This window comes from Micropterus salmoides, unplaced genomic scaffold (assembly GCF_014851395.1).
Source record: "Micropterus salmoides isolate LMB-PRFRI ecotype aquatic unplaced genomic scaffold, ASM1485139v1 Ms_hic_scaffold_20, whole genome shotgun sequence".
NCBI lineage: Eukaryota > Metazoa > Chordata > Actinopteri > Centrarchiformes > Centrarchidae > Micropterus > Micropterus salmoides.
The window spans coordinates 31,811,936-31,838,197 of NW_024041151.1; the positions used below are offsets into that span (position 1 = coordinate 31,811,936).

At 41.8% G+C, this 26,262-nt stretch overlaps 1 protein-coding gene across 1 annotated transcript in view; it reads left to right on the forward strand.

Annotated features, from left to right (window-relative positions):
• The window catches only part of ror2 (receptor tyrosine kinase-like orphan receptor 2), a 56,455-nt gene extending 38,304 nt beyond the window's left edge, over positions 1-18,151 (forward strand). The window contains exons 5-9 of the mRNA XM_038734257.1: positions 9,333-9,454; positions 9,593-9,907; positions 10,655-10,909; positions 13,669-13,874; positions 14,834-18,151. Of these exons, the coding sequence (XP_038590185.1) occupies positions 9,333-9,454; positions 9,593-9,907; positions 10,655-10,909; positions 13,669-13,874; positions 14,834-16,291 (2,356 nt within the window). The 3' untranslated portion in view covers positions 16,292-18,151. The remainder of the gene's footprint in view (positions 1-9,332; positions 9,455-9,592; positions 9,908-10,654; positions 10,910-13,668; positions 13,875-14,833) is intronic.
• The last annotated feature ends 8,111 nt before the right edge of the window (positions 18,152-26,262 follow it).

Here is a 26,262-nt window from a genome sequence, read left to right on the forward strand (position 1 = left end):
AGATATAGGTCTATAGTTGGCTAAAACATCCGGATCAAGTTTGGGCTTTTTTAGAAGAGATTTAATTACAGCTACTTTAAAGTACTATGGTACATAGCCTGTTGATAGAGATAGATTGATCATATCTAGTATAGAGGTGCTGACTAAGGGTAAAACATCTTTAAGCAACCTAGTCGGGATGGGGTCTAAGAGGCAGGTTGATGAATTGGGATGAAGAAATTATTGAAGTTAGTTGGTAAAGATTAAGTGAAGCAAAACAGTCTAAACATGTATCTGGTTCTACAGCTGTTTCTAAGGTTCCTTAGAAGAGTTAGAGTTAAGAGATAAGTCGGTGCCAATTTTGTCTCTAATAGCTAGAATTTTATCATTAAAGAAGCTCATGAAGTCGTAACTACTGAGAGCTATGGGAATACTTTGCTCAATAGAGCTGTGACTCTCTGTCAGCCTGGCTACAGTGCTGAAAAGAAACTTAGGGTTGTTCCTATTTTCCTCTATTAATGACGAGTAGTAGGCTGCTCTGGCATTACGGAGGGCCTTCCTATAAGTTTTAAGACTATCTTGCCAAATTAAACGAGAATTTTCCAGTTTGGTGGAACGCCAATTCCTCTCAAGTTTCCGTGATATTTGCTTTAATTTGCGAGTTTCAGTATTATACCATGGAGCTAACCGTCTTTGTTTTAGTATTTTCTTTTTTAGAGGGGCTACAGAGTCCAGTGTCATTCGCAGCGAGCCTGCAGCTTTATCAACAAGATGATCGATTTGGGAGGGACTGAAATTAGCATAGGAGTCCTCTGTTACTTTGTGACTAGATAATGTATTTAGAGCTGATGGAATCACATCCTTAAATTTAGCTACAGCACTATCAGACAGACATCTTGTATAGAAATTTTTGCCCAATCGCGTGTAGTTCAGCAATACAAACTCAAAAGTTATCAAACAGTGGTCGGATAAACAGGGATTCTGTGGGAACACCACTAAATGTTCAATTTCAATACCATACACCAAAACAAGATCGAGGGTGTGATTAAAACAGTGAGTCGGTTCATGAACACTCTGAGAGAAGCCAATGGAATCTAACAGAGAGATAAACGCAGTACTAAAGCTGTCATTCTCAACGTCCACATGAATATTAAAATCCCCTACAATAATAACTTTGTCCGTTTTAAGGACTAAAGTTGACAAAAACTCTGCAAATTCAGATAAGAATTCAGAGTACAGGCCAGGTGCTCGGTACACTATAACGAAGAGAATTGGTTGCAGTGATTTCCAGCTTGGGTGCGAAAGACTAAGAACAAGGCTTTCAAATGAGTTATAGTTTGGTTTAGGTTTAGAGCTGATTAATAGGCTAGAGTCGAAGATAGCTGCAACTCCACCTCCTCGGCCTGTGCCTCGAGGAATATGAGTATTAATATGACTGGGAGGGGTGGATTCATTTAGGCTAACATATTCTCCATCACCCAGCCAGGTTTCAGTAAGACAAAATAAATCAATATCATAATCTGATATTAGTTCATTTACTAGTACACCTTTAGAAGAGAGAGATCTGATGTTTAAGAGTCCACATTTAACTCTCCTATTCGTTTGCACTATTGCTCTTGTGGTTTTAATTTTTATGAGGTTTTTATGCACAGCTCCTCTTCTGTTTACCTTTTTAAATAATTTCGATGGTCGGGGGACAGACACCGTCACTATAGGATTTTCACTAAGTAACTCCTGAAATGGAGGAGCAGAGAAGTGTGTTAGACTGCGACTCTGCGTAGGGTTTTGGGTGGGTAACTGCTGAAAAAGAAGGGCAGAGAAGTGTGTTAGACTGGCCAGATTTCTAGAAATGAGAGCTGCTCCTTCCCAAGTGGGATGAATGCCGTCTCTCCGGATCAGACCAGGTCTTCCCCAGAAAGTCTGCCAATGATCAACAAAGCCCACATCGTTTGCTGGACACCACCTCGACAACCAGCAGCGGAATGACGACGTGCGGCTATACATGTTATCACTGGTCAGATTTGGCAGGGGTCCAGAGAAAACTACGGTGTCCGACATTGTTTTTGCATATGTACACACCGACTCAACATTAATCTTAGTGACCTCCGATTGGCGTAACCGGGAGTCATTACCGCCGACGTGAATAACAATCTTACTGTATTTACGTTTATCCCTAGCCAGCAGTTTCAAATAAGACTCAATGTCGCCCGCTCTGGCCCCAGGGATGCACTTAACTATGGCCGCTGGCTTCCCTAACTTCACGTTTCTCAAAATGGAGCTGCCAATGATCAGAGTTGGTTTCTCAGCGGGTGTGTCGCTGAGTGGGGAAAATCTGTTAGAAACGTGAACAGGTTGATGATGCCCCGTGGACTTTGAATGCTTACGACTATTCCTCCTTCGGACAGTCACCCAGCCCCCCCCCTTTCCTGGCTGCACAGGAGATGCCGGGGGACGGCTACCAGAGGCTAACTCAGGCCGTTCCGCACCGACTACCGGGGACTGGCTAGCTACAGTAGCTAAAGACTGATCTACCAAGGTGCGGAGCTGGACTTCTAAATCACTGAGCCTCGCCTCCATGTCTAAAAATAAACTACACTTATTACACGTACCATTACCGCTAAAGGAGGCAGAGGAGTAACTGAACATCTGACACACCGAGCAGGAGAAAGTAGGAGAGAGAGAGGGAGAAGGAGAAGCCATCGCTAGCTGCTGAGCTAAAGTCGCTAACGGCTAAGCTAAAGTACTGTAGCGTCGGTTACCAAAACTTTAGAACAAGTATGAGATTGAACAGCAGTCACTAAAAGATGGAAAGAACTGTGAGTGCTTAGGCAAAATTACTGTAAAGAATAAGTGTTTAGCGGACAGTTGGCCGCTGTAATCAAACAAATGTAACTGTTATTTAGCGAGAGCAGCACAACACGGTACCAACACACAAGCACCGGAAACGGAAATGAGTCGACACGCTTACCGCAATACGTCAGCAATGTACCAGCAGTGTAGTATTCACTTTACCCTGTCAGTTCATTAAGTCCATAAAAAATGTGTGACAGCGATACCACAGTATACTACAGGCTAACAAGCCCCAAATTATTCCTGTACTACATGTCCTGTTTTTAAATTAAGCATTGAAGTGCTGCATAAACTTCTGTCAGTCACCGGAGTTTGATTTCCCCATGTGGGTCCTGATGATGCAAGATGACAATCGCCAAAGCTGTCCAATCAACAAGTTACATGTAAGTCTGTGTAACGTCATGGTTACTTCTCTGGTTCGTTTGTAAAACTGCAGTGTGAACATGAACCGGACTAGAACTAAAATGCAATTAGCATCTGACTTTATTGCACCACCTATCTGGTGGTGACATATCTTTTTAATCTGTCCCTGGACACGAATCAAATTCCACTTATATGGAAATCTGCATTTGTTCTTCCTCTGTTAAAAGGGGGAGACCCGACAGATTTAAACAATTACAGACCCATCTCGAAATTGTCCGTCCGGGCTAAGGTTATAGAAACTCTGGTGAATGAACAATTCAAAGAGTTTCTAACTACTAACAATATATTGTCTAATTCTCAATCAGCTTTTTGTAAAAACCACAGCACAACTACAGCAACCCTAAAAGTAGTAAATTATTTCATTAGCAGATTAGATAAAAAACAACATTGTGCAGCTCTTCATTGATCCATCAAAGGCTTACTAAGGATACTGTGGATCACGCAATATTAAAACAAATACTTTTCAGTGTTGGATTGTCAGAACAAACCGGTCGGTCGGTAGATGGTCTCACTTCCAGCCCTCTTAGTATATCCAAGGGTGTGCCCCTGGGGTCAGTGTTGAGAAATGTCTCCAACGCAAACTTTCATTTATATGCTGATGATATTGTGATATACTGCTCTGCATCTACACCAAACCAGGCTCTTCGTCAGCTACAGCTTGCTTTTGATACTGTTCAAAGTACCTTGTTTGATTTAAAACTTGTTTTAAATGATGACAAAACAAAACTTGTGTTGTTTTCCAGTGCAAAATCAAACTCACTGAACCTTCCACCCACCACTACTTCTCAGGGCTCCGAGATTGAGTCTGTGTCTCAATAGAAGTATCTCTGTATCCTAATTGATGATTCTTTCTCTTTTAAACCTAACATTCAGCAGTTGGCGAAAAAACTGAAGCTGGGTTTTTATTTTAGAAATAAGTCGTGTTTTACCTTTGAGGCCAAAAGGAGACTTGTTGCTGCCACTTTCATGTCAGTGCTGGACTATGTCGAAGTTTTATACATGCATGCATCCTTTCAAAGCTTGAAACTGTTGGATACTGTTTACCACGGAGCTCTGAGGTTCATCACAAACTTTAGAGCCCTTACTCATCATTGCTCCTTGTATGAGCGAGTTGGTTGGTCTTCATTGTCCACCTGTAGACTTAATCATTGGCACATTCTTATTTACAAGGCTATTCTTGGTCTGCTTCCCCCATACCTACAAACTTATTACTACTGTCTGTCCCTCAAGTCCGAACTGAATTGGGAAAAGGAGCGTTTAAGTATGCGTCCCCCTGCGCTTGGAATCAGCTGCAAAATGTCCTGAATCTTCAGGAGCCGGTTTCACTGGTTGCTTTGAAAGTTCTTTTAAATGACACTGTACACACTGGCTGTAGATGTTATGAATGATTACTCGGACGATCCTTGTTGTTTATCACTTTTGGTAAATATATCTGTCTTGGCCAGGACGCTCTTGGAAAAGAGATTTTTAATCTCAGTGAGTTTTCTTTCTGGTTAAATAAAGGTAAATAAAATACCCACAACTCATGACCATAGGTGTTGGAACATGGATAGACTGGTAAACCAAAAGTTTTGCCTTCTAACTCAGCTCCCTCTTCACCACAATGATCCGGTACAATGCCTGCATTACTGCTGACACCGCACCCATCCGTAAATAAATCGTGAACAATATCCTGAGATACTTAAACTCCTTTGCTTGGGGCAACAACTCACTCCTACAAATACTGCTGCAAGCTTCAAATAAATAAAACATGGGTACCTTCCTTATTTAGTAAGTGGTGGTATGCAATAAGATTTAACAGTACACTGCTGAATCAAAATCAAAAGCACTAGTGGGTTTACTTTGCATCAGTAGCGTTCAAATTCAAGTGCTGCTGGTAAGAATAAAATTACAGTGGGTACGGAAAGTATTCAGACCCCTTTAAATTTTTCACTCTTTGTTTCATTGCAGCCATTTTCCAAAAATCATAAAAGTTCATTTTATTTCTCAGTAATGTACACTCAGCACCCCATCTTGACAGAAAAAAACAGAAATGCAGAAATTTTTGCAAATTTATTAAAAAAGAAAAACTGAAATTTCACATGGTCATAAGTATTCAGACCCTTTGCCGTGACACTCATATTTAACTCAGGTGCTGTCTATTTCTTCTGATCATCCTTGAGATGGTTCTACACCTTCATTTGAGTCCAGCTGTGTTTGATTATACTGATTGGACTTGATTAGGAAAACCACACACCTGTCTATATAAGACCTTACAGCTCACAGTGCATGTCAGAGCAAATGAGAATCATGAGGTCAAAGGAACTGCCTGAAGAGCTCAGAGACAGACTTGTGGCAAGGCACAGATCTGGCCAAGGTTACAAAAAAATTTCTGCTGCACTTAAGGTTCCTAAGAGCACAGTGGCCTCCGTAATCCTCAAATGGAAGACGTTTGGGACGACCAGAACCCTTCCTAGAGCTGGCCGTCCGGCCAAACTGAGCTATCGGGGGAGAAGAGCCTTGGTGAGAGAGGTAAAGAAGAACCCAAAGGTCACTGTGGCTGAGCTCCAGAGATGCAGTCGGGAGATGGGAGAAAGTTGTAGTAAGTCAACCATCACTGCAGCAATCCACCAGTCGGGGCTTTATGGCAGAGTGGCCCGACGGAAGCCTCTCCTCAGTGCAAGACATATGAAAGCCCGCATGGAGTTTGCTAAAAAACACCTGAAGGACTCCAAGATGGTGATAAATAAGATCCTCTGGTCTGATGAGACCAAGATAGAACTTTTTGGCCTTAATTCTAAGCGGTATGTGTGGAGAAAACCAGGCACTGCTCATCACCTGTCCAATACAGTCTCAACAGTGAAGCATGGTGGTGGCAGCATCATGCTGTGGGGGTGTTTTTCAGCTGCAGGGACAGGACGAATGGTTGCAATCGAGGGAAAGATGAATGCGGCCAAGTACAGGGATATCCTGGACGAAAACCTTTTCCAGAGTGCTCTGGACCTCAGACTGGGCCGAAGGTTTACCTTCCAACAAGACAATGACCCTAAGCACACCGCTAAAATAACGAAGGAGTGGCTTCACAACAACTCCGTGGCTGTTCTTGAATGGCCCAGCCACAGCCCTGACTTAAACCCAATTGAGCATCTCTGGAGAGACCTGAAAATGGCTGTCCACCAACGTTTACCATCCAACCTGACAGAACTGGAGAGGATCTGCAAGGAGGAATGGCAGAGGATACCCAAATCCAGATGTGAAAAACTTGTTGCATCTTCCCCAAAATGACTCATGGCTGTATTAGATCAAAAGGGTGCTTCTACTAAATACTGAGCAAAGGGTCTGAATACTTATGACCATGTGATATTTCAGTTTTTCTTTTTTAATAAATTTGCAAAAATTTCTACATTTCTGTTTTTTTCTGTCAAGATGGGGTGCTGAGTGTACATTACTGAGAAATAAAATGAACTTTTTTGATTTTTGGAAAATGGCTGCAATGAAACAAAGAGTGAAAAATTTAAAGGGGTCTGAATACTTTCCGTACCCACTGTATGTGGACAACAAGAGTCATTGTCACTATTTCTTCCCTTAGCAGCTGAATGAGATTACCTGTGCAGCGTAAACCGTATTGTAGATAATCAAAAGCAAAAAGACCTGTGTTCACAGAATATGACGAAGCAGCCAACACATAATTCACCTTTAGCCACCTCTGAGTGAGTGTGTAATTTTAATGAGCATGCACTGTGTGTATAGCCTTTGCTGTGGGCTCAGCATGTTTGTTTTATGGATTAAGACTTAAGTCAGGCCTGGGTGACTAAGCCCAGCACAAATAAAGAAATTACCTTAGCAAAGAGTCAGGTGATTAGTTCGCTTACACTACTTCCTGTATTCTACTTCCAGCATTGACCAAGCAGCTCACCATGCTGCAGTGTCAAAATTATGACATCATTTAGTCAGGAAGTGAACTGGGAATGGTCTCCAGCTTCAGTGCCCAGTGCTATATAATTAGGGCCCGAGCACGAACCGTGCGAGGTCCCTATTGAAATTGTAAAGATAATTTTTAGGGCCCGAGCACGAACCGTGCGAGGTCCCTATTGAAATTGTAAAGATAATTTTTAGGGCCCGAGCACGAACCGTGCGAGGTCCCTATTGAAATTGTAAAGATAATTTTTAGGGCCCGAGCACGAACCGTGCGAGGTCCCTATTGAAACTGTAAAGATTATTCTTTTTTTTCCCCTGCAAAGTAAGCTCAATTTTGGGGACCTGAGCATACTCGAAAACTCACCAAACTTTGCACACATGTCAGAAGTGGTGAAAAATTTCGTATTTTATGGGTTTCGCGCATGGGCGTGGCAAAATGACTCACTAGCGCCACCTAGAAAATTGGAAAAAATTAGCCCCTCGTCCACGTTCAACCTACATGCACGAAATGTTCAGGGGACATGTATCATATCAAGACGCACAAAAAAAAGTTGGCCATTTTGAATTTTACGGCCATTTTTGGATGATTTACACACTTCGTACTTTAGCAAACTCCTCCTAGGGGAGATAGATCAACTCTTCGCCATGACACAGGAAGTTGTTGTAACTTCAGTGTACACGCTCACATCTGGACCAAAGTGTACATGTAGGATGAGAGTCCCGCCCTGAACACATGCTGACATTCACCCACAGTCATAGCGCCACCTGCTGGCAAGAGGAAGTGACCTTTAACGAAGCAGCCCCCGCCGCACGTTTCACCTACGTGTATGAATTTTCTGTGGTACATGTATCTTGTCCAGACGCACAAAAAAGCCTCTTGGAGCCATAGTCTAAACCCAACAGGAAGTCGGCCATTTTGGATTTAATGCTCATTTTTGGCGATTTACACACTCTACTTTACTCATACTTTGACGAACTCCTCCTAGGGATTTGGTCCGACCGACTTCAAATTTCTGCTGTGCCTACTAAAGGCATTGAAGATGAAAAGTTGTGCTATCTGTGAGTTTTCGTCAATGGGCTTGTCCGTGGCGTGGTGTCAAAGATCAACTCTTCGCCATGACACAGGAAGTTGTTGTAACTTCAGTGTACATGCTCACATCTGCGCAAAACGTTACATTCTTGATAAGTGTCCCGCCCCCAACACATCTACATGCCAATATTAATTTATAGTCATAGCGGCAAGTGCTATGTAGCTCCACATAGGGGACACAGGAAGTGACATATAACACCTTCATGCGGCGTCGGAACCGCGTAGGAAATTCACAGCCGCACCGGCAGAGCTCCAGAATGTGCAACGCGGCCGGCTCAAACCCGGACGCGCTACAAGAGCGAGGGCCCGCCCAACGCTGCTTGCAGCTTTAATTCTTTCTGTCTTTCCAATGATTTGAGTTGTTTCATTATAAAGCTTCTTTTAATAGTTAACTGTTTTCCCGTCTTAGGATGGGAGTTAGGTTCTGCATAGGGCCCCAGGAATGCTTGAGGCAGCAATGCAAGGAGTGCTAGCAGGAAGTCATTTTCCACAAAACGTCATCAGACTTCACAATTCATCCTTTGTGTTTCTAAGCAGGGATAACACTGATTCATTTGTGGACCGACGGTAGTATACATGTCAAAATTGGTGGATTCAGATACTCGGCTGACAAGTCCTAATAAACGTTGTGTACTAATAGCACCATATTCAGGTTGGGTGTTTCCTGTATAAGTGCCCGTGTTTCTCTTGTATTCACATATTCATCACATTATAAACTTTCATTTCAGTCGATGACCTTTTGCCAGTCAATGCTTTGAGCAGTTTTGGTCTTGTGTTTATATACAGCTAAAATTATCTGTACAGTAGGGCGACTGGGTTGTTACAAACACAATACCTAACACTTTTACCCAAACTGACATGTACACCAATACCAAGCTAAAATCAGAAATATTAGCCTTGGTCAGGATTACATTGTACATTAAATTAATTCAATTAGCTGGCTTTAATTGCTATTATGTTAGAGGTTGCATGCCGCTGGAACAAGTAGGGATTAAGTGTCTTGCTTACATTGGTGTATGTGTATTTTTTTACTTTCTTTCTCTGCTTTAAAAAAACATTGGTGCCTAAAGCATAGTTGGTTTTTCTTTTTCAGGTCACAAGAAAAAGGTTTTTGCCAGCCATACCGAGGCATTGCCTGTGCTCGCTTCATCGGCAACCAGAGCATCTATGTTGAGTCGCTGCAGATGCTGGGGGAGAGTGAAAACCGCATCACAGGTAAGTAAATCCACTGGCTCTCTTAGCTGAAATATTACACTATTATCCAAAAACAACTGCATATAATTCTAACTAATAGATTACATAAACATGTGGGAAACCGTTCAAACACCTGTCTCTTTTTATCCTCCCTCCAAGCTGCCTTCACTATGATTGGCACCTCCACCCACCTATCGGATCAGTGCTCCAGGTTTGCCATCCCGTCTTTCTGCTATTATGTCTTTCCTCTGTGCGACGAGGGCTCTCGGGGCCCTCGCAGGCGTCAGCTCTGTCGAGATGAGTGCGAGGCCCTGGAAAACAACCTGTGCCACACAGAGTACACGATCGCCCGATCCAATCCCATGATCCTCATGCAGCTGGAGCTCCCCAGCTGCCACCTGCTGCCAAGGCCGGGCACGTCAGATGCTGCTTCCTGTATGAGGATAGGTGTGCCTCCACAAAAATTGGGTCCATGTAGGTGGCATGCACACATTACAATTATTTATGTAAAAACACCCCGTTCATGAAATGAATGTGTAACATTGTAATACTAAGTGGGGCTGGTCAATTAACCAAAAATGTACTGAAAACAATGTAATTTATTGGTTGAATAAAAATCTCTCGCACTGTAGAGCAGGGAAGTGCAGGAATCACATTAAAGTACAAACAGTCACTGTCTGTAAAGTATCCTTTCAGCTTTTGTGTGGGCCGCATTTTTAAGTGACATAATTAACCATGTCTTCGATCTAACTTAGATAGCGATAGACGAGGAAGAGCTGGTACAGAAAACAAATCCCATGTCAGGCTTGGATACACTTCGTCTTAAATGTAAATACTGTCAGATATGACACTTCACTGAGGTTGTTATTTTACAGTTTCAAGATTTGTAATGAATTATCCCATAGTTGATGTAATATTTGTTTGCTACACTTATATGCTCTATTTCTGAGAGTGAGGTATTCAGATAGATATAAGTGTCATGTCTGTGTTAGGTACAGATCTGGACTCATGACATGGGTAGCCGAGCTTAGCATAAATACTAGATGCAGAGGGAAGTAGCTAGCCGCAGGGCTATAACATGATGTGTCACTCGCCGATCCCGCAAATGAAAAATAGTAAGAGTAATAAGTAATCATTTATTATCGTGAACCCACAAAATGTAAGTCACCTCTCTTTACAGTGTGTAGGAATATCCATACTGAGTCACTGTCTGTTTTACAGATTCCCCCTCAGACTACAGCTGCTACAATGGAAGTGGTGCTGACTACAGGGGCACAGTCAGCATCACTAAATCAGGTCATCACTGCCAGCCGTGGAGTGCTCAGTACCCTCACAACCACCACCTGTCCCAGGAATACCCAGAACTCTGGGGAAGTCACAACTTCTGTCGTAACCCAGGAGGCCAGATGCAGGCACCCTGGTGCTTCACCCTGGACCCTCAGGTTAGGGTGGACCTGTGTGACATCCAGCCCTGCAGTAAGTATGCAGTTTTCTGTTCCCAGCAGAATAGTTTGTGAAGCACATAAACCAAAATATTAGGTTAAACTGTGGTTAACTTGAACACAACAATGCACTGTTTTATCGGCAAGGACCACACCATCAGCAGATATGTTGAAATGATTCTATTGATGAACAAAACAGAAAGATGTACAAGGCTTGTGGTCGCTGGAAAACGTTGTGGAGAAGCTACGATAGGAAATCCACCATAGCACCTGGGCATAACGGACCCCCTCATAATCATACGGAGAAGAAGAAGGAGACATGATAGACAGAGGCGCGGGGGTAGGGGGTGCAGAATACGAGAGCAAAGAAGCGGAGATAGGTTGTGTGGGTATTTATGGAGTGATCAATCAATCATCAATTCATCAATGAATAAAGATGAGCAACCAGGAACGATAAGCAACCATGCATACTGCTGTATGCCTGATCTCTTACATAGAATTCTGCTTTATGTTGATGGTCCTGTAAGGATTTTTATAGATTCTACCAACCCCTATTTCCTGGGTCTTATAAGTATGTTACAGATTAACTAAATTATGACAGAGCACCGCTCTAGTCAAAAATGTTTTGACGGGATTTTCTTCTTTCTAAATCTTCACCATCCCCATCTGAAAGTTTAAATTAGCTTCTTCTAAAACTCTTTCATTTCCTTTTCAGTGTATGTAGGTGCCTCCAACAAGAGCGTGGACACCCACATCAGTAATTTATGCACAACATGCTGCCTTACATTGTTGTACTACATCATTAATGCAACCCTACTCAGAAATATGAGTGCCTTGATTCAAGGTCCCTCATTGGCTAAAACCAGAAAAGGCACGTTAACATGTTTTAGTGAGCCAATTCTACATTGTTAATGATATGATATTGTAATCCTGTCAGAGCCATCTTTCAAAAGTTGAGAGTCTACAGCCATGCCTGCGGCTCTGTAAGGCTGTACTTGTACTGTACTATGCATGCAGTGCTTTGAGCAAAATATAATACATGATAGTTTAGGGTGTTAGCATACAAACATCTGCTAATTAGCAGTGAACATGAATTACAGCTGAGGATAATGGGAATATTATTAGTTCTGTAGGTATTTAACCTGCATTCATGTAACATATTCAGTCCTCTGGTTCTGGAGGACGAGTAGTGGGCATCACTGCTATTGTGTTCAGAATACTGCCACTGGTTCCCATATGATTTTGTTTTTCAGCTCAACAGTGTGGCGTGCATTAAATATTAAATTAATTATTTCAGCTGGATCTACAGAAGTTTGCATAGCATATGATCCATCACTTTTTATAGCTTGCACTTAAATGTAAATGCTCCATACTTGTATAGCGCCTTTCTAGTCTTTTCGACCACTCAAAGCGCTTTTACACTACATCTGCATTCACCAGTCATACACATTCATACACTGAGCCTAAGTGCTCAAACGGAAACTAACATTCACACTCATTCATACACTTGAGAACCGCTGACCTTCCGATTAACAGCCAACCCGCTCTACCACCTGAGCCACAGCCGCCCCTTACATACCTGCCTCTGTCAACAAGCTGTTGGCCTATCTAAACCTGAATGTCTCTTCAGACAACTGATCTGTTTCTGCTAGTAGCTGGCATGGACAGGGCTTGCCATTGCCTTTAATTATCTTAGAAATACTATTACTAATGTGCATTTCTTTTTTAGTTTTAGGATCGCCATTAGGATAGGATCACAAACTATTTGTTATAAAATTATAACTTCAGTTTCTTTCTTAATGCACTTTTTAATTTATTTTCATTAATTGCCCATGTCAATACAATTAATGAATTAATTTAATTATGCATCAATACCTTTTATTTTTTATCGTTCTATAAGACTTAAAGTTGTATGTCTGGGCAGTGTAGAAATGCATTACTACTGTAAAATGTTTCAGCTCCTGAGGTCATCTTTGTTCTTAAACTGTATCTGCCTGCTGCTTTAAGCTCATTGTCAGTTAGTGTATGTCTGTAATAAGAAATTATCACAGTTTCAGAAGTGTGGAAATATACTTTGTCTCTTTGTTTCACTTCTTGCTCGAAGGTCTTTGAGTCTAATTGGGGTTATCTCTTTGATTGCTTCTCAGGGGACAGAACATATTGTTTAACTAAGACCATACCAACTGTAACTGATTAGAATTTTATTCTTGCACCATGAGGGTGGATGTGGCTTTTAGAGTAGACTGATGTCCCAACAAAACCTTTGTTGAACAACAGTAAATCAGGATGAGTGTTGTATGAATAATGATACCACAGATACTGTGTTCAAAGAAAAATACACTATTAATAGAGAACCTAAAGGCACCATGAATATGAATCACTTTACATGTATTAATAGTGTTGTATTGCCATTGTGTAAGCAGATTGTAATGTAACTTGAAAATTTACCTTCCTCAGCTTTCTCAGTTGCCTATAACAGCCTATGGACTGATTTCTATGTAAAGGAGTTGGCTGATGGGGTATCATGGAGCCAGTGGTCCAAATAAAATATAGCAACATTACATGTACAGTAATGTTATTCTAAATATAATTGTAATTTATTTTCCAGCACTCACTGTTCATTTCAGCGTTCAGTCTAGTTTATGTCACCTCACTGTTTTGGCCGATTCCCAGGATGATGCTTACCCAAGCCTACTTGGTGTGTCCACTAGTGTCATTAATAACAAGGGTTTTCTGAAAGTTACACATAAAACATCTAAACTTAATTCTATATCTGTTTATTTCTATCTCCAGAGCCTCCAGAGAACCGCAGGAAGGAGATCCTGTTCATTCTAATCCCTGCAATTGCCATCCCATTGGTTATCGCTTGCCTCTTCTTTCTGCTTTGCATGTGTCGCAATAAGCAAAAGGCATCAACGGACACACCACCTCGCTGCCAGCTCAGTGGCTCACCTAGCCAGGACATAGAGCTGTCTCTCCTCAATCAGCAAAAACACCAGGTGATACACACACACATTACAGTCTCATTGATGTAGGGGTATTTCATTTTTTCACCAAAATTGGCACTGCATTAGAAAAAGCTAGGTAAAAGGTAGAGCCCGTTGTCCACTAATCAGAAGGTCATTAGTTTGATCTCTGGCTCCTCCAGTGTGTAGGGAAATCACTTTGCAATTATTTTGACAAATATTAGGATTTGCGATATGATTCACGGTTAAAGGGAATGATCATTTTTGCATCACAATATTTATTTTCACCGAAAAAACTATTAAAATCATGATGGTATGACATTTGTGGTCTGTTCAAAGAAACTGAAAAAAGCTATTTTATCACACATTTACCTTCATCAAAAAATTGCAGCTTCTGCAATTGGGATATTGCAGTTCGCCATATTTGCATTTTTGATGAATATTTCGATTAACTGTGTAGCCCTAATGTCGAAGTGAAAGACTGAACCTCAAATTGCTCCTGATGGCCGATCAGTGTGTGTGTGTTAGTGTGTGTGTGTATCATTAGTTTCTTTCAGCCTGATGAGCATTTGGCAAATTGCTTGGCAGCCACTGCAACCAGAGGATGAATATGTGTCAATGAGGTGAAAGTGATATGTAGTATAAAGCAATTTGAGTGGTTGGAAGACTAGAAAGGCACTCTGCAAGTACAGTTCATTAACCATTACTTTGTAACATGAATGAGGTGATTCTATAGTTTACCTGGTAATTGTGGAGATGCATAAAAATTCTTTCTCATAGTCGTATAAACTGCCCTAGATGTGACACGGATGTAATGTTTTCTTTAAAGCATGTCCTTTAGTAAAATCTTTCTTTAATGCAGTGCTGGTTTCAGTCTGAACACCTAGTTTATAAAAGTGACCTTCATACACCTGAATTAAGATCTGTTTTATTAGGTTTTATTGCTGGCCGTACATTTTAATCACATGTATTTTTTTGCTTTGTGGCTGCAGGCCAGACTACGGGAGATTAACATGTCAGCAGTACGGTTTATGGAGGAGCTTGGCGAGGATCGGTTTGGTAAGATTTACAAGGGCCATCTGTATGGCACCGTACCTGGTGAGCAGACACAATTGGTGGCCATCAAAACATTAAAGGACAAGGTTGATGCCACTCTCTGTGAGGAATTTCGCCAAGAAGCCATGCTCCGCTTTCAACTACAGCACCAAAATATTGTTTGTTTGCTGGGTGTGGTCACCAAAGAGCTGCCAATGAGCATGATATTCACCAACTCCAGCCTTGGTGACCTGCATGAATATCTGGTGATGCGATCCCCCAACTCAGATGTTAGCAGCTCAGATGATGACAAGACATTCAAATCCACACTGGAGCAGGCTGATTTCCTTCACATTATCACACAGATTGCTGCCGGAATGGAGTACCTTTCTAGCCAGCAAATAATCCATAAAGACCTTGCTGCCCGAAACATTCTGGTCTTTGACAAACTTAGCATCAAGATCCTGGATCTGGGGCTGTTCAGAGATGTCTACTCTGCTGATTACTACAATCTCATGGGCACAAGCCCTTTCCCCATTCGTTGGATGTCCCCAGAAGCTCTTATGTATGGCAAGTTCTCCACCGACTCTGACATCTGGTCTTATGGCGTCTTGCTGTGGGAGACTTTCAGTTACGGTCTGCAGCCGTATTGTGGCTACTCCAACCAGGACGTGATAGAGATGGTGCGCAGCCACCAGCTACTGCCTTGTCCAGATGACTGCCCGGCCTGGATTTACACACTTATGCTGGAGTGTTGGAGTGAATTCCCATCAAGAAGGCCTCGCTTCAAGGACATCCATACACGTCTGCGCTCCTGGGAGAGCCTTTCCAACTATAACAGCTCTGCTCAGACTTCTGGCACCAGCAACACTACCCAGACCAGCTCTCTCAGCACCAGCCCTGTTAGCAACATCAGCATGAGCACAGCGAATGCATTGCGCTACACCAGCCCTAAAAAGAGCTTGCCATTCCATCAACCCCAGTTCATGTCCATGAAGGGTCAAATGCATCGGCCAATGGTGCCCCCACAACTTTACATCCCTGTCAATGGATATCACCCCATGCCCGCTTACCCATATCTGCAGAACTTTTACCCTATGCAAATACCCATGCCCATGTCCCACCAGCAGATGCACCACCCACCACAAATGGTTACCAAAGCTGGTTCTCACCATAGTGGCAGTGGATCCACATCTACAGGCTATGTCACCACTGCCCCTTCCAACAATTCTGTCACAGAGCGAGGGGCTTTGCTTAATGAGGACTCCAAGACCAATGATGAAAACCTGGCTGACAAAGCGTCCCACGAAGAGCTGGACCACAACGAGGACCGGTCAGTGCCTGAAACAGAATTGCTAGGTGACAATGACCATCCACAGACTGACAAATTGGTGATCCACTTGTCAGACACATAAACGAGGTGCTGTTTGAAGAACAGTGGAGCTGAAATATTTTGTGAGCTGTGCTTGCCGAAAATCCAATAAGCAGCATAAAGTGAAATGAGCAATTTTGTGGAAAAGTGACAATGTTTTTTTATAAGTTTCTTAGATTGTGCTCTCATATTTGTACCTTTCAAACTCCTGTGTCAGTGATTAAGCAAAATGAATCGTGCGCCATTCAAAAGAATCTATGTTCTTGCCGTTGCTGTGCAACACAAAATATTTTCTTATCCAGAAGTACTTTACTTAAGATAGAAGTTTTGCCTTCTCTGATGCATATGGCTACGAGCCACTTCATTTCACTTGTCAGCAAGGTTATTGACTGGGAGGATGGGATTTATGCCCCAACAAGCCGATCGTCCCACCTTGGTTATTAAACCTCTAAATATACAGGCACCCTGACCTACCAGTAGGATTGCCGGAAAAATAACACCTACTCCCGTCAGGCCTCCCTCCAAAGCTACTCCCCTAAAACAAATTTTCATGTGCATTGAGTGCACTGGCAGAGTGCACGCACATAGGCAGGTAGGTTGGTAGACAAGCCTGTAGGCCAGCCATTCGGACCAAATTGGCCACGTTTTTTATTGTGCCACAGATGCTGGACTTTTAATATTTTTGTGTCAGAGCATTTGATTTATTCATTGCTGTCAAGATGTAAAGAAAAATTGTGAAAGACACAATCATAGAATAAAAGAATGTTTGAGGAATATAAATTTTATAGGAGTATAAAAGAACAGTGTATGGGTAATTCTGTTAGTAATGTTACAAACAAAACAAAGAATAACTCCTGAAGTCCACTGACTCCGGCTACAGCATCAAAGTCCACTGGAAGCATCTCTGAGCGTGTAGCATGCCCCACGTTATTGACTTGTTGTTAATTTGTCCTTTTTGTGCTTCTACTACCTTATTCACAGGTCTCTGTGACCCCATTTCGTTCCGTCATCAGCAGGCTCAATATGCCATAGGATAAGAGCATTTCAGAATCAGAACAATTTAGCTGCCTGATTTTGCTGACATGTTTAGATTGATTTGGTAAAGAGTACTTGCTTTTTGTGCTTCTACTATGATTAAGTAGGCTACGTAGTTAAATGATTTTTTATTTTTTCTTTGTGTTTAACCATCTTTATTGTTGTTTTACGATTGGGAGTCTGCACAGGGTATTTTATTTAGAAAATTGACCGGATTCTCTACTCTGTTCTGTGTCCGATTTTCTGTCCAGTTCAATCTGCTCTGTGCTGCTTGACGTGTCATCTGTCAAAAATAGATTGGCTACCTATTCTCTGCAGAGCAGAGTGGAGAGCCGCGTCTGGGACGTGCTGCGGCCTTGTCTGGTGGACTTAATCTGGTTGCTTGTGACTCACAAGCATAGAATGCTTGTGAGTCACAAGCATAGAATGCTTGAGTCCAGCACCGGAGTCAGTAGACTTTGACAGGAGCTTCTTCAAGAGGTTAATACATTTAACATCAACTTGTACAGATTTATAATGTATGTACTTTGGTTTGAACATTTTATTTGTTTATAGTTTTTATGTATAGGTGAAAATTGCTAAGCTTGGTGTTAATGCAATGTCAGTTACACCACATGTGTGCTTTGTTTAAGCAGTTTTTTGCTTACCATATAATGGCCACATAGTCATATGAATAAAATGGTGTGTTTCCACTTGGTAAATGAAGGAGATCATGTGCTATCACTTCAATATATCTTGTCATCATCTGTCATTAAACGTGAGAGTTTAATATATGGTGCAAGGTGGAAAAAGGCCAAACAATGTACTAGTGATGAAATAAATGTATTGCTGATACGAATAAAATAATCTTAAGTGATCACATACTGTACCTTCTGTTCAAATTCTCATTTACAAATGCTTTATATATTGGTGTGATTATATTTCCCTATAATAAAACATCAAAACAACAGGTATTAATGTCTGAAAACATAATAAAAATGTGATCCTAGATGCTGAACAGCCAATAGCAACTGTATTGGCAAATGTCGCGCTGACGTGCTGCTGTATGCATATTGACTCTTTTCTGTTCCCGGGGCTTGTGTGTTGGTAGCATTTTTTGCTGCTCTAACTAATTGTGTTAGATTTGTTATTACAGCAGCTAGTTATCCGCCAAACACTCTGCCTAAGCACCCACAGTTCTTTCCATCTTCCATCAAATCATATAGTTGTTTATAAGAGGTGGTAGTGCTACCGTACTTTAGCTTAGCTGTATCAGTTAGCGATGGCTTCTTTTTCTCCCTCTCCCCCTCTAGCTTGGTGTGTCAGATGTGCAGTTACTCCTCTGCGTCCTTTAGCGGTAATGTGATAATGGGATAATTCTCTCGTGATCTTAAGATAACAAACTATAGCTGAATACAGTGGTTGGCTGGTGTGTTTCTTTAGGATAATTGCAGAGTATTTTCTTGTCTGATTAGTTAGCTCAGTTGGTAGAGTGCAGAACTTGAAGAATTATGGGTTCAACTCCCACTTTTAATAACCTTTTTCCTTCTTTTGTGTGTTTTTATTATCCTCTTCAACAAAGTTGTTATGAAGAGAGTTAGGGGAAGCCAATTACACATTCCTCAACGGCTATTTCAAAGATTCCCAAATAGCCATCAGGAAATAGTTAACGTTAAATGGATTCCCCAGAATAAGATGCACAGGAATTTCCTCTGCCGGGGAATGATGGGGAAATGAAAAGTCCATAGCCTTGAACAGTCGCTTCATAACAACTTTGTTGAAGAGGATTATGAAAAAAAGAAAAGAAAAAAAGAACTGGTGCTTAGTGAGGATCGACCCCACAACTCCAAGAGTATGAGTGTGTCAGATATTCAGTTACTCCTCTGCCTCCTTTAGCGATAAGTGTAGTTTATTTGTAGACATGGAGGCGAGGCTCAGTGATTTAGATGTCCTGCTCCGGACCTTTATCAGTCGTTAGCTACTGTAGCTAGCCAGTCCTCTGTAGTCGGTGGGGACCGACCTGAGTTAGGAGGTCACTAACGTTAATGTTGAGTCGGTGTGTACATATGCTAAAACAATGTCGGACACCGTAGTTTTCTCTGGACCCCTGCCAAATCTGATCAGTGATGAGATGTGACCGCATGTCATAGTTTATTAAGCCGCATTTCGACCAAAAGTACCAGGAACTTTTAAGTCCCCAGATCTCTTTTCAAGGTTCCTTCAGCCCACTTTTGTGTGCGTTTCCACCGTGGTCTAAAGACCTGCGAAGATTAGGCTAATTAAATAACCACTATCCATGAAAAATTTGATTGGAATATAATGAAAAACTATAGACAGAGACATATGATAAAATTTGTTACACATTTAATAACAAACTGGATAAAGCCATCAAGTTCTTAAAATAACTCCAGCACAGAGAAAGCAACACAAAAATAAAATTGGAAGACTGGAAATGTTTTAATAACCTTTAAAGATTTATGACACAAAAATCACATATAACACAATTGACAGATAAAGTAACACGGTTGACAAAATGCTGTTAATACTACATTAGTCTCATTCACAAAACGGTAGTTACGTACTCTAACTCCAGTTTCTATGAGTATAGGTGCAGCCCTCTAAGGCTATCGCTATTAGGTTTACCCCTCCACGTGCCTGTGCGGCACTGAGAAAAGTTGTCTACGCCCACCCACAGCGGGGGCCTCTTCTACGTCCACACCTTGTGAGACCTGGCCTTCGGCTCCCAAAATGCCTTTTCTTCAGCACTGAGAACCAAGGTCCAGTGAGGCCTTCAACTTAGGGGGCTGCGCCTAAACTCATAGAATCTGGAGTTACAGTACGTAACTACCGTTCTATTTGGTATAGGCTTCGCCCTCTACGGCTATTGCTTTTGGGTTAGAGGCGAAGCAGGATGAGTCAACGCCTCACTGGCCCATACGGTACCACCAAGCACAAAACCCACCTGCCCAGAACAATAAATGAGCCACCAGTCACCCGCTGTTGGTGTCGGTGTGCGCACAAGCACCGATGGCGCGACATGGGAGGCAGAGGACCGACCCATGTGTAATAGTCGGGTAACTGGATGGTGGGTCCCGCAGCTGTACAGATGCAGGCGGGGTCACGACAGCGACCGTAACGAACCATTGCTGATTTCTAGGGCGTTTGTCAATGGGTAACACAGTTGACAAAGATTTCTCGGACACACACAAAGTTAATAATTTAATAGATACAAATGAGACAATTAGTTTTTAAAATACATTTGCCTTGTTTTAATGATTCTTTTTAACAAATAATGATTAAAATAATATACAAAAACATGTATTGTAGTGTTAATTTGAAAGGCACAACTTGACTTTTAGTAAATTGGACAGCACAAAAACAGCAATTTCCATTACAGCATATGCATTTTTCTCCTAATTAACTTATGGAACTGGTTTACTTTTCTGCATGAAATAAAGAGAAATGTGCCCAAATATAAAGGTGGTCATTGCTTGAAGTGAATATTCAGTAAAAATGATAAATACAACCCATGGACTTGAAATGTACCCCTAATTATATAATCACCCAGCTGCAGACCAGCAGCAGCACTCATCTGTGTAGCCTGGACTTTGGAGGAATGTGACGTTTAACGAGCTTTAATTACCTGCTGTAATCAGCTGTTCTGCTTGTTTTAGAGAGGAGACTGACTTCGGCTCCTTGTAAAAACTTCCTGGGTGATGAAAACAACAACTTCGGAACCAGTATTTAGCTTAACTCCATCAGCTGTAAGCTGTAAACACACTACTGCAGCTGGCTGCTATTTCCGACCAATACATTTAATCTCGAAGTACATCTCAGGCGGACATCGGCTAGACTAGTGTGCTATTTGACTGTTGATTGTGATTTATTGGTTTGTAAACAACGGTGGAAAATAAAGGAGCAGTAGCAGAAAAACACCCTGATTTAAAGCTGATTTAAAGCCAGTAGCCTCTACTCACCAATTCAGAATTTTTTTGCAAGGCAAGCCCCACCCCCCAAAGTACCGGTACTTTTGGATAGTACTAACCCCTGAGCAGAGACTTTTTGGGGGGTAAATTAAAGACCCCAGAACTAATTTAGATGCTGGTCCCTTCACTGGGAACGCAGTGAGTTCCTCCAAAAGTTCCTAGTTCCAGGGTTTAGTTCCTTTGGTCAAAACGCAGCTCTAGTGGACCAAATCCATGACAATCCAGAGTTGAGACCAGGAGGCAGAGTTGTAGTCTAACACACTTCTCTGCTCCTCCATTTCAGGAGGCAAACAGAAGAGGAGCTGTGCAAAAAAACCTCATAAAAATTAATACTACAAGTGCAATAGTGCAAAGGAATAGGAGAGTTAAATGTGGAATCAGATCTCTCTCATCTAAACGTGTACTAGTAAATGAATTAATATCAGATTATAATCCTGGCTGGGTGATGGAGAATCCATAGCCTAAATGAATCCACTCCGCCCAGTCATATTAATACTCATATTCCTCGAGGCACAGGCCGAGGAGGTGGAGTTGCAGCTATCTTCAACTCAAGCTTACTAGTCAGCTCAGGTGAGTCCTGAACCATCCCTTAGTTATGCTGCTATAGGTCTAGACTGCCGAGGGACTTCCCATGATGCACTGAGCTCCTCTCTCCTCTACTTTCTCTCCCTCTGTATGCAACCTCATCCCATTATTGCATGTTAATAACACAACTTCTCCCCTTTCCGGTAGTCTTGTGCTTTCTCGTCCCTCTCCTCTCTTCTCCTATCTCTTCCTGCAGGTGTTTCTGGCTCTGGAGCTGTGGAGTCTGGATCTGTGGTTGCAGGTCACCTGCTGCCCCCGTGTTCCTGCTCGACACCCTCTACTACATTATTGTTTCTTGTCCTATTGTTATGATTATTTGTGATATTATCATTACGATTATTATAACATTACTATAAATAAATGTACCATTATTCATTCAGTCTGTACCAATATTACCTTTACGGTCTGTACCTCTGTGTGTATATTGTATAGGCTGCCCCCCCCCCCCAACCGGTCGAGGCAGATGGCTGCCCACCCTGAGCCATGGTTCTGCTCGAGGTTTCTGCCTCTTAAAAGGAAGTTTTTCCTTGTCTCTGTTGCCTAGTGCTGCTCTTGGTGGGAACTGTTGGGTTTCTGTAAATAACATCAAAGAGTACAATCTAGACCTGCTCTTTTATGAGCACTATGAGATAACTGCTGTTATATAAATAAAATTTAATTGAATGCTGCTGAAAGAAGCTATTTGACAATAAGAACTCAGGGTTTGATAGAATAAACTGCGGAAGGAAATGTGCTCTGGTCCAGTAAAAATTCGATAAAGAGACATTGGCTCTCCCTCCAGATGCCCAGGGAAAGAAATGCCAGGAATAAGAGGAATACCAGCAATATTCTAATTTCCACAACAACTTTTTTATGGACCTTTCAGACACATCTCGTAGTCTTTATCGGTGAATGGGGTTGTTGGCTTAGTCCTCACATAACTATAGCAACACTTTGTTGAAAGCTTTGCCCATGTACTGGGAGCAAATGTGAACTGTTCCATGTTCAACGTAGCTACAATAAGGGAAATGGACGACCCCATGGCTGCTCTCTTAGTTGCTGCTCTCTTAGAGTATGTTGTTTGTTGTTGATTATCAGCTGTGCTCTTCTTTAAACCTTAAGAAAGACTAGAGGGCTGTTTCACAAAACCAAGATAGTGAGATTTTCCATTTATCCTTGCTAAATTTAGCCATGACTCGGTTTCACAAAAGCAGTGGCACATAAGTTACCAAGGAGATGTATTGTTTGCAGCTAGCCTGCTCCAGACCAGGCTAACAGCCAGGCTTGGTTAATCTTGGTGCCTTATCTGTTCAGTCAGCAGTCACTCCGATCAGAAATCAATGTGTTTTTTCAGATATTCTATGTTCTTATGCATGTCTTTTACATAATTTTTTAAATATCACAGGTACATATTAGCATTCAGTTAAGTACTATTATTATTTAAACATTATAACCATTGTTAACTTTATAATATATTAATGTCGGTTAGGGTTCCAAAATTCAGCACAGCACTGCATGGAGCCATGCCTTGTCCCTCTCTCAGGTCTGTCGTGGTATCAGATTTTTTGCTAGTGGTATGGTCCAATCAAGCGGCAAACCTCTGGTTTCATCAGCAAGGACACGTAGGAAGTAACTAAAACTGCAATTCATCGAGTGGCCACTTGAGGCTGGCTGCAGAAGGGAGTCAATCTCCATTGACCCCCATGTTAAAAAGCCTTTACAGCCTTTGAGATTCAACAAATTTGATCTAATTTTGCCCTTCATGACAACTGTGAGGAAGGTGAAGTTTTTTATAACTCTCCTGTTCAAATTATATTAAACCTTAAAGTTCTGCATTATTAGGGCCGTGGCCGCTTTGACTGACTGGCTGCCACTATCACTGCTAGCCATCAGCCTGTCTGTTAGCTTGGCTAATACAGTCAGTCACGTGCTGTGTCTCAATTCGGGTACTTCCTTTAGTATACTAACATGGGATACACTGTGTACACTATGTACACTATAATAATAATAATAATCTTTATTTGTAGAGCACTTTTCAAAAACAAGTTACAAAGTGCTTTAACAAGTGTAAAGACAATAATACCCATAAAACAATAATACAAAAACAATACAAGATAAAAGCAAGAAAACATTGAAAAGACTAAAATACACTAAAATATACCTGCTTAGTGTGTTGTCTCAACTCAAACACTGCTTTCGTGCACTAACCAGAAATGACTTCCTGCACAGAGGGTGCCTGCAGAGCTCCAAAATAACCACGGCTTTACAACCCAAAATAAAATGTTCAGAATCTGGTTTATTGCCGAATTCAAACTTACAAGTAATTTGCTTTGTATATTGGTGCTTGATTTTCTTTACATCACGAGCCAGATGTCTCTTGCTTTGCAATGACAGAATAACATCGGTCCGAACATTAAAACTATCTTACAGCTGTGGTTTCCTTTGCCGTTGTTGCTGGGGTCAACTACTGCGTTGGCTGAAGTGGTCTTTGTGACTGTGGGAGCAGAGGGCTCGGAGAGCGTGATTGGTCGGCCGGCTTGTTAGCTTCCCCTGGCAGTGGTTGTGGAGCTTCTCAACTCCGAAAAAGTTTGAGCACATTTTTGATTTGCCATCAATTTTCTACATATTTGATTTCTCGCCTCGAAACTTCTCAGAAGTGGATTTAGTGATGAAATAGTGTACAAAACCTGTTGCTCCCGCCCCCTTCCGCTAGCAAAAATGGCGGTCGAGCGTTCCACACTCAACTTTTTGGCTGTTATGAATGCACCATCTGGGTACTCACAGTGCACTGCGTTTTGCCGTATGTCTCAGTGTGAACACACTTATCACCTCAAAACAGTAAGTGTAAGTATGGAAGTGAGAGCTCTGCAGCTCTGCCCTGTTTGTGCCTCTTGGACATTTCTTCATGCAGATACCAGAAGAATTAAAGCTGCAAGCAGCGTTGGGCGGGCCCTCGCACTCGTAGCGCGTCCGCGTGTGAGCCGGCCGAGTTGCATATTCTGGAGCTCTGCCGGTGCGGCTGTGAATTTCCTACGCGGTTCCGACACCTCATGAAGGTGCTATATGTCACTTCCTGTGTCCCCTATGTGGAGATACATAGCACTTGCCGCTATGAATATAAATCGGTATTGGTGTGTAGATGTCTGCGGGGTGGGAGAGTTATCAAGCACGTAAAGTTTGTTTCAGATGTGAGCATGTACACTGAACAATAATGTACCCAAACAATAAAATAAATTCCTTTTATATTTCCCTGCCTTGTTGTTTATGTGTACATACAGAGGAAGAATGTGAGAACAGCACACATTTCATCGTTACTGTGTGTTAGAGCATGGGAGAACAGTGGATACTTTTAATACAGCCCACACCCCTAATACTGTGTAACTATAACAAGTAGAGAACAGAAGAAAAAGATGTTCTTTCTTTACAACTGTCTGCATAGCTTATTCATATTGTGTAATGAATGAAAATAAATAGGCCTACTAGGCTCCTCTCTACTTTGACATTTAAGATTAGCTTGTTTGATCCACCTTCATACACATGTGACATTACTGTACAACTTGAGAAAGGTGAGTTGTTTTCTGCTCCAGCCTGCCTAAAAGAAAAGCGTTTTTGGGATTAAATGGACTTTATTAGCTGCTGCAGTGCAGGATGAACTCAGAATAGACCCATTTCTCACCTTATTATTCTAAATCATGCAACGAAGAAGAAGAAATGCATAATAAATCCTGGGACAAAATCTGTCCACAGCATGTAGTCTGATGAACAAGACTTGTGTTATAGCTGACTTGGGCAGTGAAATGTTTAATTTTTTTAATTCATGTGGTCATAGTTGTCCACAACTCAAATCTGAATATAAGAAGAAATGTTTTATACCACCTCAAGAAGGCTTCCTATCACAAAGTTAGGAAGGTATTTCAAATGTACAACTGCAGTACTTAATTCTAAGTAAAGTAATTTCCCTGACATTACTGTGTTACGCATGTAACAGGTTTTATACTTCCTGTGAGTATAATCCAATCAGTCTTATTTTCATACTGTATATCCGTTGTGTAATTTGATAAATTGTGTTGTATGTGGTGCTCGCATCGGGTACTACTGAGACTTCATTGCCCTCTTCAGAGAAGACTCTGACTGCAACATGCGTCTTTGTAAAGAGAGAAACGGACAGAAAAAGTCTCTAACTCTGCCTGTCAGCTCGCTCTGCTCCGTTAAAACTGAATTTACCATACAGAATTGAATACGAGTGCACTCCAGATTTAGCTGCAGCCAGCTGATTGTGTGCTTCTCCCTATACCGCAGTTCTGTGTCCATGCATGCAGCAAACTGAAAGCACTGTCTGTCGGAGCGTCTACGTGAAAAGAGAAGGAAGACATGGCTGGTAGTGTCTTCAGAGTTGTTAAACACCTCAGCGCACTGAAGGAAGCCATCTGACTGTGTGAGGGGCAAGATC